Source organism: Trichoderma ghanense (genome assembly GCF_004382785.1).
Source record: "Trichoderma ghanense strain CCMA-1212 chromosome Unknown scaffold_1, whole genome shotgun sequence".
Taxonomy (NCBI): domain Eukaryota; kingdom Fungi; phylum Ascomycota; class Sordariomycetes; order Hypocreales; family Hypocreaceae; genus Trichoderma; species Trichoderma ghanense.
The window spans coordinates 1089519-1102338 of NW_027395664.1; the positions used below are offsets into that span (position 1 = coordinate 1089519).

At 53.1% G+C, this 12820-nt stretch overlaps 8 protein-coding genes across 8 annotated transcripts; 4 read left to right on the forward strand and 4 right to left on the reverse strand.

Annotated features, from left to right (window-relative positions):
* CCMA1212_001722 (Pyroglutamyl-peptidase 1) lies at window positions 1-1835 on the forward strand (the record flags this gene model as incomplete). Its single annotated transcript, XM_073699139.1, has 4 exons — window positions 1-444; window positions 518-753; window positions 1515-1534; window positions 1696-1835. Coding segments are annotated over 4 exons (840 nt in total), but the record flags the coding sequence as incomplete, so codon positions are not given.
* A 450-nt stretch (window positions 1836-2285) lies between these two features.
* CCMA1212_001723 (Kelch repeat-containing protein 3) lies at window positions 2286-4601 on the reverse strand (the record flags this gene model as incomplete). The annotated part of the gene is made up of 2 exons (XM_073699140.1): window positions 2286-2561; window positions 2655-4601. 2 exons carry the CDS (start codon window positions 4599-4601, stop codon window positions 2286-2288), a joined length of 2223 nt encoding a protein of 740 aa, XP_073562050.1.
* Window positions 4602-5169: 568 nt separating this feature from the next.
* On the reverse strand, window positions 5170-6381 carry CCMA1212_001724 (Trimethylguanosine synthase; the record flags this gene model as incomplete). Its single annotated transcript, XM_073699141.1, has 3 exons — window positions 5170-5749; window positions 5812-5910; window positions 5969-6381. 3 exons carry the CDS (start codon window positions 6379-6381, stop codon window positions 5170-5172), a joined length of 1092 nt encoding a protein of 363 aa, XP_073562055.1.
* A 585-nt stretch (window positions 6382-6966) lies between these two features.
* Window positions 6967-8099, forward strand: CCMA1212_001725 (uncharacterized protein; the record flags this gene model as incomplete). Its single annotated transcript, XM_073699142.1, has 3 exons — window positions 6967-7131; window positions 7188-7271; window positions 7332-8099. 3 exons carry the CDS (start codon window positions 6967-6969, stop codon window positions 8097-8099), a joined length of 1017 nt encoding a protein of 338 aa, XP_073562056.1.
* A 384-nt stretch (window positions 8100-8483) lies between these two features.
* On the reverse strand, window positions 8484-9171 carry CCMA1212_001726 (Dolichyl-diphosphooligosaccharide-protein glycosyltransferase subunit dad1; the record flags this gene model as incomplete). The annotated part of the gene is made up of 4 exons (XM_073699143.1): window positions 8484-8550; window positions 8628-8691; window positions 8752-8809; window positions 8896-9171. 4 exons carry the CDS (start codon window positions 9169-9171, stop codon window positions 8484-8486), a joined length of 465 nt encoding a protein of 154 aa, XP_073562053.1.
* Window positions 9172-9582: 411 nt separating this feature from the next.
* Window positions 9583-10054, forward strand: CCMA1212_001727 (Transmembrane protein; the record flags this gene model as incomplete). Its single annotated transcript, XM_073699144.1, has 3 exons — window positions 9583-9585; window positions 9671-9800; window positions 9864-10054. The coding sequence occupies 3 exons, from the start codon at window positions 9583-9585 to the stop codon at window positions 10052-10054; spliced, it is 324 nt and encodes a 107-aa protein (XP_073562054.1).
* A 292-nt stretch (window positions 10055-10346) lies between these two features.
* Window positions 10347-10643, reverse strand: CCMA1212_001728 (uncharacterized protein; the record flags this gene model as incomplete). The annotated part of the gene is made up of 1 exon (XM_073699145.1): window positions 10347-10643. One exon carries the CDS (start codon window positions 10641-10643, stop codon window positions 10347-10349), a length of 297 nt encoding a protein of 98 aa, XP_073562057.1.
* Window positions 10644-10989: 346 nt separating this feature from the next.
* Window positions 10990-11681, forward strand: CCMA1212_001729 (uncharacterized protein; the record flags this gene model as incomplete). The annotated part of the gene is made up of 4 exons (XM_073699146.1): window positions 10990-11029; window positions 11118-11208; window positions 11376-11568; window positions 11649-11681. The coding sequence occupies 4 exons, from the start codon at window positions 10990-10992 to the stop codon at window positions 11679-11681; spliced, it is 357 nt and encodes a 118-aa protein (XP_073562058.1).
* Between the last annotated feature and the right edge of the window lie 1139 nt (window positions 11682-12820).

Here is a 12820-nt window from a genome sequence, read left to right on the forward strand (position 1 = left end):
CCCTTCCGGTCAGAATATCCCATCAATCCCTCGTGGGAAATCGCCAAAGGCCTCCCCGAATACCTCCCGCCACGAAGGGCCAAGGACCCAAACGCCCGATATGCCGTCAACATCCCGCCCGTGCGCATCCTGGTGCATCCCGAGCCACTCCGAGTCAGCTACAAGGCCGTGAGGGAGACGGTGCCAACGCTCTGGGAGGAGACGTATCAGGGCCGCAAGATTGACGTTGTCATCCACATTGGCATGGCCGGCCCGCGGATCATGTACCAGATCGAGAGCCGGGGACGTCGTACCGGATACAAGGCTCGCGATGTGGACGGCCGGCACCTGGATGAGCTGGAAGGGAAGCGGGACGAAGAATGGGTTTGGCATGGCCTGCCGGACGAGCTGCGGACGGACTTGGACATACATGACATCTGGGAGAGGTGGCAGCAGCATACGCCGGTGAGGATGATGAAGCCCTCATACCGATTGGCGGTCCTGCTTGACGCTGCGAGTTACTAACCTGTTGCGTTAGGACGACATGGACCTCCGCATCTCTGACGATGCGGGGCGGTACCTGTGTGACTTCATCTACTACTCAAGCCTAGCATCCTGTTATAAGCAGGGCAAGGAGAGAAAAGTCATCTTCCTTCACGTGCCGGCGGATGGCTCTGAAGCTGTGATCAAACAGGGACAGGAGGTGGCTGTGAACCTCATTCGGTCTATAGTGGAGAGCGAGGTAGCCAAGAAGCAGCAGACGACGGAGGCAACGTCTTGAGGAACGAATACCTGAGCATCTTGCGAGTTTGTGATTGGCCTTGTAGGGGTTTCGGACTTTGGGTATCGGCACCACGGGTATCGGTACTACGGGCGTCGGGGATCGGGGACTCGAACCGGTGAAATGGAAGGCCCTGGGGTACACTTTTGGCGTTCCAAGCAAAGAGATGGGAAGGAATGAGACCATGCTTTTGGATGGCAAGGATATCAAACGCAATGGTTTGGATCGGGAGAGTATGTTCAGAGGGAGATGGGCTCTCTTGTAGCAGCCAAAAAGGGGAATGAAGGCCATTGGCAGTAATTAGGAAGAAATTCATATCTATTCTTTTCTTTCACCAAGTCAACTACCATTCTCAAGCTGCCTTCTCGTCAGTCAATTCTGTAAAGATGACGAATATCAATCTGACCTCTTCCGACGACCGCTTCGGCGAATCGCTGAACCCAAACCATGGTCGCCGTTTTCCCCGGTACTCGGACAAGTCACTCTGTATCTTGCCCGGGCGGGGCGGGGCGTCGCCGATTTTGGCCACCTTGACGCTTTCCGGCCCGGCGACCAACTTTTTTGCCGCTCGAATCTGTACGTCTTTTATTTAGACGACTCTTTCTCTCGTGTTTCTCTTGAACTCTGGAACTTTCATCCGCTAATACTTTCAAAAATATATCTTCCTAGAATATATATTTCTTCTCCAAAACGACACATAGTCTCCCTTTGAGAAAAAAGCGTTAGAAACGCACAAAGAAATCATGTGTCGAAGCGCAGTCTGCAGCACCTGCAGTAAGTTGTACCCCCCGCACAGCCCTTTACTGATCCGATCATCGTCAAAAAAACCCGCCGAAGCTCTGCATATCACAAGACCTTCCGCGCACACGCACACGCAGGAAAACGATCAAAAACCCCTAGATACTACGTAGATAATCTTGCTTACAACATGCCAGAAAAACAAACCTGGTGGGGCTGCGGCAAGCACATCCCCTCCGTGCTGGACTCGGTCCCCGAGGACAGCTGGTGCACCTGCGAGCCCAAGGTCGAGAGGGACGGCAAGGCGTATCCGCCCATGGCCAAGCAGCCAAATTGACTCGTTGGGTGGATCGCGGGCCTGGTGCTGCGGATGAGGGGGAAGAGGGCGGTGTGGGATGCGGAGGGGGTGGTTGAGGGGGATTTGGGTGCTGGTAGGTGAGGTGTTTGGTGTTTGGTGTTGTTGGGTGATGGGGGGGTTTGTTGTTTGTGTGTAGGCATTTTCTCGGTGTTGGATGGTGATGGCGTGGTTGTTATGGGGATTGAGATTGAGGGAGAGGTGACGGACGGATGGCTGGGATAGGACATCAACAGGCCCAAGGACGTCGATGCTACCGCGTGTACTTTACATAGCACCGAGACAACTGATATCGGTTCGACGACGCAAAGTGCTTTGCCCATCTCTTGCCCAGAAGCTACCATATGCCTCCTTCTCCTCCTTCCAAACCCAACCAACACACCAATCATGTGTAACACAAAACCAACTTGACAAAACAGGCAGAGTAACACCTCACCTCCTCCTCGCACCCCCCACAGCACCCGCGTCTCCCCTCTCCGCAAGACTCACCACCTCCTGAATGCCCGCCGCCTCCTGCTCCTCCTCCAGCGCCGTAATCTCCTCGCGGCAGTCCCACCACTTCTCCTCACTGAGCTCAAACGCCTTGGCCTTGATCTCCTTGACGGCCAGCGTCTCCGGCTGGATGTTCTTCCAGCGGAGGTTCGTCATGAGAATCTCTTGCCATTCTGCAGAGGTGCGAACGAAAAATTCGCGGCGGGATTCGAACGGCTATTTTACGTCGTTAGCGAACTGGAGCAGGAAAAACAAGGATACTGACTGGTGTAGAATGAATGGAGGGGGAACGGTAGAGAAATCACTTACCCTTGGGTGTGGCAGACCATCGTCAACCGACGTGGCAGCTGTCTCGGTCTCGTCTTCTTCCGATGTGGTCGAGGGCGTGGGTGCCTCGGAGGATACCTCTGATACTTCGTCTTGCTTCTTCTTGCGCTTGCTTGCTGTGTGGAGCTGCTCCGGTTCTTGGTAGTCTTCGTCCTCCTCTTCCTCGTCCTCATCTTCGTCTTCCTCGTCCTCATCTTCGTCCTCATCTTCCGACTCCTGCATTATCTTGTTAGCGCATGATTCACTCCCAACAGCAACCTTGAAAGGTGAAAGAAAAATTCCCAAACTTACAATCCAGTCTTCAACAGGCCTGCTAAAGATCTCCTTGTATCCATCCAGTTTCACCAGATCAATCGCATAAAGATCGTCAAACGTAAACTCACGGTCCCCCTTCTCGTAAGTACCGCCATAAATATAGAGCACATCGTTCTGAACCGTCAACTGAGAGTTGAAGCGCATATGCGGCGGCTCCATAGACACCGGCATCTCTCTAGCCGGCTTCTCCTCCTCCTCTGGCTCAACCATCATCTTCTCCAGCTCAATGTCGTCCGCGTCCTCCAAAGACGTTCCGGCTTGAAGTGCCGCCAGTTGTCGGAGGAGCTCCTCCTCGTTTGCCTGGGCACGGCCGCGTCTTCCCGCTCGCTGCTCTGACGCGTTCTTCTTCTGCTGCTGGCGCGGCTTACGTGAGGAGAGAGGCATGAATCTGTTTCTCTCGATATTCCACGCAAACAGCTGGTTGAAGAACTCGCTGTCCATTCCCTCCTCGCTCTGCTCAACGTCATGTACACCACCAAACATGATACCACGACCCTTGTGATATGCCATGGTAGCGCCAGCCCGGACGGGGTTCGGTGAGTTTGCAGGCTTCTTTCGCTTCTCCCATCTGACGGTAGGTCCAACGTTCGGGCCTGCATCGGCCGGAGGCAGAGACATCCTGAGGAAGAAGCAATCCTCATGAACCTTGGGCAGGAGAACGTTCTTCTGCCCCTGGTTTTGGTTTCCCTTTTGATTCTTCTTCAGCTGGACCGTAGCCTTGACCCTCGAATAACCTCCGAAAAGCACAGCTCCCTGCTCAGAGGGCAGGAAGGTAAAGGAAGAGCGAGCATCCGGCTTGAGCTGGGCAGGCGGAAGGACAGGGCAGTGCCAGACGTAGTTGACCGTGTCGAATATCCACAAGTCCGACAGATACTTGGTCTGGTTAGATGTGTCCTGGAAGCCCCCAAACAGGATGATGTACTGCTTCCAGTAAGTCATCCGGTGGCCGCTCCGCGCCGGCGGACTCTTGTCCTTGCCCTTGACCTCGATCTTGGTCCATTCCCTCGTCGCGGGCTCCAGCCTCCAGAAGTCGGAATAATGGTGGAAAGTCCCCTGCTTCGGAGACGAAAATTCTCCTCCAAACAGATACACATAGTTGGGGTTTGAGGCTCTCGTCCAAGCATGTCCGGATCGCGGCAGAGGCGCATTGGGGGACGTCACACAGCGCCACTCATCACGGTTGATGTTGTAGATGTGCAGATCATTGAAAAACTGCGCAACAGAGCCGTTGAAGTACTCGCCTCCGAACAAGAGCAGGCTGTTGCCCTCATGCGGAGACGCCAGGATCGTGGACGCAGCCCGGGGCTTCGGAGGGCCGTCAACGACCGTCTCCGTGATCTTCAGAAACTGCTCCTGCTGGCGGCGGTACTCCTCCAGCACCTCATCCAGGTCGACATCCTCAGCGTCGCTGCCCTCAAGCTTGGCAGTCTTGTTCTTGATCTTTTTCTCTCCCTTGCTGGCCTGCTTGGCTGCCTTTTCCGCCTGAAGAAGAGATTCAGTCAGGATTTTTGCTTGGTGCAATGTTGGAGGGGTAACTTGAGGGGAGATTTCAATCTTGATGCTCACCTTTTTTGCTTTTTTGGCGTCGGAATTCTTCTTCTTATCCTTGGCCATGCTGTATATATCTTATCTTATTCTTGAAAGATATAGATGATCAAGTCCATTCACGGCGGATAGTTAGGTCCTGGTCTTCACTTGAGCGGGTCGTAGTGATTGGAGGAAAAGTGCTGCAAAACCTTCATGGTACAGTGTGTAAATAGGTTGAAGAAACTGTGCAGCGTCTCCTTGCTGTCGCATATCGACTGTATCCATTCTCAAGAAAGACAGTGATAAATTTATCCAAGCCAGGGACGAATTAAAATTCAGTTTTATTATCCCTCAAGCCGAGACACAGCTATGGTGCATTTTGGAAGTCGTCAACAACAGTTGGTAATGAGCATGTGAGACTTTTACCGAGAAGGATAACGGCAGAAAAACATATCTTTAACTTGGTTGTAGTATTAAACCCTCTTTATACATGACTGTTGATCTCTAACTAAGAGATGGGACTCAGAATACGGTGACACCGGCATAGGATGACCACACACCGACTCTACCCGGGTATATTATATGTCTCGTCGCTCATACACTGATAAAAAAAAATACGCTCATAAGTCATCCCGAAAGAAACACAGGCAAGAGGTCACTCGCTAGACGCTCCCGATCGCTCTGCTGGAACAAAGACGCCCATGGCCTTGCTAGCCCCTTCAACGCAATACTGGACAACATCGAGCTTCTTCCCCGGCGGTGCGAGTTTCGCAATCTGTCGAATGTCGCTCGTTCTCGGAAGGAACAGTACATGGTCCATCTTCTTGTAAGCTTCATGCAACTGATTCAGGTTGTATGGCTGCATTGTGCTGAGGTCGAAAATCTCATCCGTTCTGTAGCCTGTTCCCCCCCAAGGCGGGCTAGCGAAGACCATGGCAGACGGCAAATCGACCCTTAATTCGGGGTGCAACTTTTCTGGCGCGTTCACGAGCAGATCCATGTACTCGAAGCTGTCGCCGAGGACCCAGGTGACGGTGCCTGGCTCCACACCGTAGAGCTCGGCGTTGTGTTGGGCACACGCGAGTGTGGCAGGGTCGCGCTCAATGGCGATGATGCGATCCCATCGCTCTGACAGCGCAAATGCAATGGTATTGCCTCCAGCTCCTCCAAAAGCATCAATAAGGACGGTTTTCTGAGGGTCATAATAGTCCTCAGCTAGCTCGAACGCGATTTGACTGGCAAGGGTGTCAGTGGCGACCGAAACGGAGGAAATGCAATGCTCAGTCTCGGCACTCACTTCGCTACTGGCTCTGGCGTGACACCAAACCAAGCATCATCAGTCATGTGAACTCCGGCATCATAATATGAAAAGATCGAGTATCTCTGGCTGAAGTACCTGCAGAATGAATTAGCAACCCGGGCGACGACTGTGCTTTTGACAAGAAGAAACTCACTTTTGGATATCCCAGGGCACTTCATGCTTGCCTGTGTAGTGGTGACAATCGTCTGTCAGAGGAAGCCTCCCTGCTGGCTCCAATGAGAATTCGGAAGGCCCCGCGGCTTCACTGGCATCTGCGTCTTCATTGACATCTGCGTCTTCACTGGCATTTGCGTCTTCATTGACATCGGGACCGTCAACGGCCGCCTGGCTCTCGGACGCTAACAACTTGGTTAAACAGGTCACATCCTCCCTCGACTCTGGGTTTGTTTCCAGCACATTTCTAATAATCTCCCATGCGGCTGGAGGAATCTGCCGGGCTTGCGGCAAGAGAAGCTGAGCGGTTGGCGCGTCGACGAAAGGGCCTAGGATGTCGCGTGCAATCTGCTGCTCTATTGCATCGGCAATATCTTGTTCATCCGTGGCCATCGTGAAGCGTGGGTATTGACTGAGCGGATCTCCTCTCGATTTGCGATGAATGGACTGATGAGGCGGAATCTGCAAGCCTCGTTCAGACCAAGGACCAGTCGCTGTAAGAACGTTGGGTGAAGAGGAAGAGGAAAATTCCTTCGTAGGCAGGAGAGAAGATGTAGAAAAGCCAAATCCCCAGGATCGGGTACTGAAGAGATTCCGACTCAGGATTACAAGCGCAGCCGGTATTTGTTGTCAAATTCTTGGATGTTGATGAAAGCATGTTTCGCGCTGGTTGGCAGGTGAATTTCAGACAAGGCTGAGGTTGCTAGTTTCCATCGGCTCCACTCTTAATCCGCGTTAAGCATCTAGCGTCTTGGCACTCATGCAAGGCTGACAATGTCAAGGGACAGCTTGCGGACAAGCTCTCAACAGTGTGAGGGCGGACGTCACTTCTTCTCTTATCAATTAACTCTCCAGCATTCGACTCCCAAACCATCGCCCTCCACTCATCGGCCACGGTCGTATAGCATCACCCCGTCTAGCTTCAGCGCTTCGAAACAATATCGGCCTCGCACAGCAGCGGGGCGACTTCCAGCGACCATGTTTAACGCACTCAACCGCTTCATGTCCCGCCTAGACGGCGACGCCCCGCAACGTCAACACGACCGCGACTCGTTTGGCTTCCAGGTCCTGCGGAACACGAATCTCGAGCTGCCGATTGAGCCTTGGTTTGACTACATTGTCGGGATCAATGGAAGGCCGATTGTATATACCAATGCCCTGTGTGACTGGCAGGCGACCTGGTGCTAAGCATGGTGCAGGATAATCCCGACCCGAGCCTTTTCGCGCAAGAGGTGCAGAACTGCGCCGGCGGAACTGTGACATTTGGATTATGGAGCGCAAAGGTGAGACTACATGAAGAGGCTTGAGACGAGGGAACAAGACAGGATCTGACATCAAAACAGGGCCAACGCATAAGAGAAATGCACATTCCCGTTCCCGCCGACACCGCAGCGCTTGGACTTTCTCTTCAGTTCGCGCCCATCTCGCTCGCCGCCAACGTCTGGCATGTCCTTGATGTACCGGCCAACTCGCCCGCCGACCTTGCCGGACTATTACCGTATAGCGACTACATCCTCGGCAGCCCAGAAGGCGCCTTGAACGGCGAAAGTGCTCTGGGCGAGCTCGTGGAAGACTTCATCGGGCGACCCCTGCGATTATACGTCTACAACAACGAGTACAACGTCTCGCGCGAAGTCACAATACAGCCGAGTCGAAGCTGGGGAGGACATGGAGCCCTGGGATGCACTTTAGGGTACGGAGCGCTGCATCGGCTGCCGGCTCCGTTGAGCGAACCTGTCAGCGCCCCTGGCGAGACGATGTTTGACGGCGACTTTAATGAGAAGAGCGGAGGCCAATACGCCCCAGCACAGGCAAGCTCTCCGGCGCCGCCACCAACAGGCGGCGACTTCCTTGTGCCCGCTCAAATTGTCAGTCCAACGCCAGCAAGCGCGCCTCCGCGCGGTAGCACGCCTCGAGGAGGGAAGAAGAAGGAGCGCCATGCGACGAACAACTTCATGGACGACTACTTCAAGGAGGAAACGGAGAAGAGTTTGGCACTGGATAATGCACCTAAGAGTAAGGGGACAGGTGTACCACCGCCTCCAAAAAGCGCCGGTGGCCCTCCAAAAGCCGAGCATAAAGAAGGTGCAGCGGATGAAGGCGGAGCATGAGAATAATGCGTCGTGGGATTATTTGGTGATTAGGCGAAGGGCGTAGCCAATGCGAGGCGAATGGATGTGAATATTTGACGGCTTGAGCATGACGAAAGAGGGAAAGTCACGAGCACCGGATGTATCACGGCGATTTCGTACAAAGATCGGCTGAATGGATCGAGATCAGCTTGCTATGCCCACTTGGTCAATGACTTCATGTACACCCGGCTCGGCTGCGCTGTCAAGATAAATCCTGTCTTTTGTTTTGGACCATTTTCCTTGTCTGATCACCCTCCCTCAAGGAAGCTGTTCGAGGGAACCACACTGTAGCATAACGGTTTAAGCCCTGCGCTCTACCAAGGCTGCCATTCCACCACCCATATTTTCGTTTATCGGGATCGTTTAGTTGATGAAGTTGACACAGAAAAAATGTAGAATCAGACTGCAGACGACGTAGTCGGCAAATGCTCTGCAGCCGTCAGTTAGCATGATAGAGACATGGACATGTGTTCCATATCCGGTGTCGGCTAGTTGTGTGAATCGTACCGTTCAGGCGATATCTCTGGAAATTCGCTCTTGTTCGCGGCCGTCGTTTGTATACGCAGTGAAACTGGAAGCTTCGAGTTAGAGGGCTGTAAGCAACAGTCAAGGATCACATCGAAAGACGAACTCGTCAAGACAAATTGGCCAACAGTTGCTCCGAAACCTGAAAGAAAGGCATTGAACGGCTGCAACGTAGGTTAGCATGTATGCCAGCACCCCGATGTTCCAAAAAGCTCCCAAAAGCTTCAGAGATTCCTGGGATAAAACGCACGTAGTTGCCCGCCAAGATGCAGTAGAGGAATTGCAGTGCGCCGACAACGGCGATGAAGACGAGGAACACGTCAATGAGCTTCGTCCGCTGCGGCGTCTCCTTCATGTAATACTGGTAAATGTTCTGCAGCACCTTGTCCCAGTTGGCGGGAGAGTTCTTGGCTGATGGTGCGGCGGCGGGCGCTGATGCTGGGACTGAGCCCGCGGCGGTGGTGCTGGACTGGGTGGTAGCCGCGGCTGAGGGCGCCGGTTGCGCTGCGTTCTTCTTGGCGGGCATGGCGGGCGATTGTGTCGTCGGTTTTCTGTTCTGTGGCAGGGGGGAGGAAAAGACGAGGTCGAAGCTGGTGATGCTATCGATCGGTTCGCTGCTTGACAGCACTTGGCCTGTCTGGTCTGCTAAGGTTCGGTACTTTGGTACAATTGCGGCCACGAAAGCTCCAAACAGGTCTGCCAGCTGTGATTGGCTCGCGAATCCGGGGAGTAGTGAGGACCCACTTTGCATTTCCGTTCATCACGTCAGTCTATATCCGGCCTCATTCGACTCCGAGCGCCGAATGAGCTCGGGAACTTGATGAAAATCAAGAGCTTTCCCATCGCGAGCATCAAGTACAGTGATCTTTGGAATCTGATCGAAGTAAGACAAGATACAATCCGAAGCTCTAACAAACGACAGCACAAATCAATCATCATGGTACGTCAAATGACGCTCAGGCGCATCGCGAGTCCGTCGCTTTGGCAAAAGGCGCAAACTGACATGACTGACCTCATCGCAACAGTCTTCCAATTCCTCGCTGTCAAATGCCTCCTTTGTCCTTGCGGCTCTCACGGCCGGAGGCGGCGCCATTGGCTATGCTAAGACTGGCTCTGTTCCCTCAATTGCCGCCGGATTTTTGGTTGGCTTCTTGTGTATGCCATCTCCCCGCGGTTTTCAGCACCTCTGGGCTCACGAAACTAACGTGGTTTTTTCAGACGGCGTCGGCGGATATCGTATCGCCAATGGTCAGCCTTATGGCGTTGAGCTGAGCCTTCTTGCCTCGGCTGTCTTGGGAGCTTCAGCCATCCCTCGAGCGATCCGCCTCAGGAAGCCTGTGCCCATCTTCCTCAGCGTCCTCTCGACCTATGGTCTTCTTACCTTTGGCGCTGCATTGCGCAGGGCCTAGAGGGGGCAGATTCTTGTGTGATATATGTATATCTTAATCGATAGTCAATTCTCGAAGTTTGAGTTGCTTGACAGTACGAAAATTTCTTTCAAGCCGTGTTTGAATCCATAGGCCCTCCTTTGCGCCCCAAAAGTATATGTACACGTCGCCATATCCTACTGGCGACTATTTTTATATCCAACGCCGGTCCCCTGAATTTGATACATAGCAGTATAATACAAGAAGTCGTAAGAATTTCGAGAAGAGAAAGAAATGAGTCGAGAATAGGCGTTGGGGTATATCCGGGTGGCGTTCACAGGCCCAGCGCTCGCTGCTCTTCCTTGATTCGATCTCGTTTCGCTTTCGCGGCAGCCCGGTTCCCCTCTTGTGTTTTGGAGCGCTGCTGTCGAAGACACTTGTCTACCAGGATCTTGGCATCGTTACAGCCGCCCGAGGCCTTGTGCATGAAGCCTTGCGCATGGCATTCTTCGAGAGCGGCGATGACTTCCTGGCATGCTGGACGTCCTCCGTTAGACCACTGGATAAGAATGTTGCGCTGAGGAGCATTGGACCTACCCATAGCATTCTGTGTGTGCAAGTGAGGGTGCATCGTCGGTCGTTTGTCCGATGATCAGGCTGGTGGAATGCGGATTGCGTTTCGCTGGAAGAGAGACGGATTGATGGATTATTCGACATGATCAGCAGATGCCTGCATCAAAAATGCTTGGGCCGTTTTTAGTGGGTTGAACCTAGCGGGGGTCTTCCGCTAAATGCACTGTACCAGGTACAAGCACATGCAGCTGCCGTCCACAGTGCCGGGAATCAACCGACGCTCAAGCTTCAGACAGCAACAGCGGCGCCACCGAAACTCTGCCTCGACATCTCCAACGGTGGACAGTCACAGGGATAGCTGGCCTCTCTCTGATAGCGTCTCTATCTCACTTACAGCAGCAATCATGTCATCATCGCAGCAGGTTTCTGCTAAGAAGCAGCAGGGTAAGACTTCCTCAATCGGGGACGGTTCCCCCGCCTTACCCTCATCCCTTTTATCGTCTCATCTTCATAATGCTGATGGCCGTCTTAGATCTCCAAGCAACGTACTCCAACTACAAAAACACGCTGCAGCAGATTGCATCAAAAATTGGCGACATCGAGCAGGAGGCAGAGGAGCACAAGTACGTTCTTGTTCACTCGACCTTGTCCACCCACCTTCTCTTCTCACTAGGACATTGAACCCCCGCGCGCTCTCAAGCCATGTCTCGCGTCTTCCCTGTCAATGCCGCACACTTTCAGCCTCACCGCAACCCTGCGAATCACACCGCTAATTCGGACAAAATTCTAGGCTTGTGCTTGAGACTTTGGAGCCGCTTTCGGGGGATCGAAAGTGTTTCCGTTTGATCAACGGCGTGCTGGTGGAGAGGACAGTCAAGGATGTGGTGCCGGCACTGAAGACAAACCAGGAGGGGCTCAAGAAAGTCCTTGACGACCTGGTCAAGCAGTACAAGAACAAGCAGGATGAGCTTGACAAGTGGAAGGTCCGTATCCCCCATCTCCAGAGGCAGCTTGCCTTTTCCAAGGATCAACAGGCAGCTAATCTCGACTGACAAACCAACAGAAGAAAAACAACGTCCAGGTAGTACAGCAGTGAGGCACTGCAGACACAACCAACAGAGAAAGCTAGAAAAAAAAAGATGAAAAATATTGTTATCATTCACAAGAGCGTCCAAGCCATTGCCTGATCAAGAGCCCAGTCAGCTAATAAGCCAAGCCATCGAAATCCACGGAATACACCATTAACCTTTAGTCTCGGACACTCCACCTAGGGGCTCGGTTGACATACAGAAAGCTTGGTCAGCGCATAGCTGTTCTATGCCACACGATCCAGCGATACGTGGCCAAACCCCTCGACGATGCAGAAACAAGCCCTTGGCGTACACACGATCCTTCGTGCCTGGCCGTTCAACCGGTCGGAACTCATCCTATGCTGCCGGCGTCTCAATGCCCAACCGCATGCAGCATCCACCCTGCCGTATCTGCACCTGAGGGCACATCCCCGACGCATGATCTTTGATTACAGCAAACGAAGACAGGGGCTATTCTGTGTGCCTTTAATATATGGCTGATGGGTGTCCATCTGTTGAATCCTCAATCTGGAGCGTATCAGGGCAAGCCTGGATGCGGACAAATCACTTTACATGACTAGCAGCTCCAATCGGAATACCACGCCGGCGTCAGCCGCACTATATATTGCTACCTCGACGAGCATGCTCATCACCGATCCTGAGCTCGCAGAGGCTGCCCGAGCGAGTATTCACTTCCGCATGTGCCGTGCCTCTCGGAGATTTCGTCACCAATGCATATGCCTAAGTGCCCCTGAGGCGAGGCGTCTCACTGCCATGTGGCAAGTCATAATGCCAGCGTCCTCAACAAACGGATTCCATGGTTGCACCGCCCCTCCACCAATCTCGTCAATATATGACAATCGCACGACTTGAAAGATGATATTTCCTCGGCGGACATATAGGAAATCCGATCCGAAAGGTGTCTGTCAATCCAGCTTGACACGGGAGTGGGGTGTCACCTTATTAGGCTTCACCCCCTTCCCTCCTTTCTCGTGGCTCGTATGTTAGCTCGTGATACCACATACAAAGCCATTGTTTTTTCATGAAAAAAGCGTCGAACGGTTTCTGGAATGTTACGTCGCCAAGCTGCGGTGGGACGAAGATGCCCAGATGCAAATGAGAGGGGGGCAATGAGGCCGCTAGGCATGCACTCACAGGGACTAAG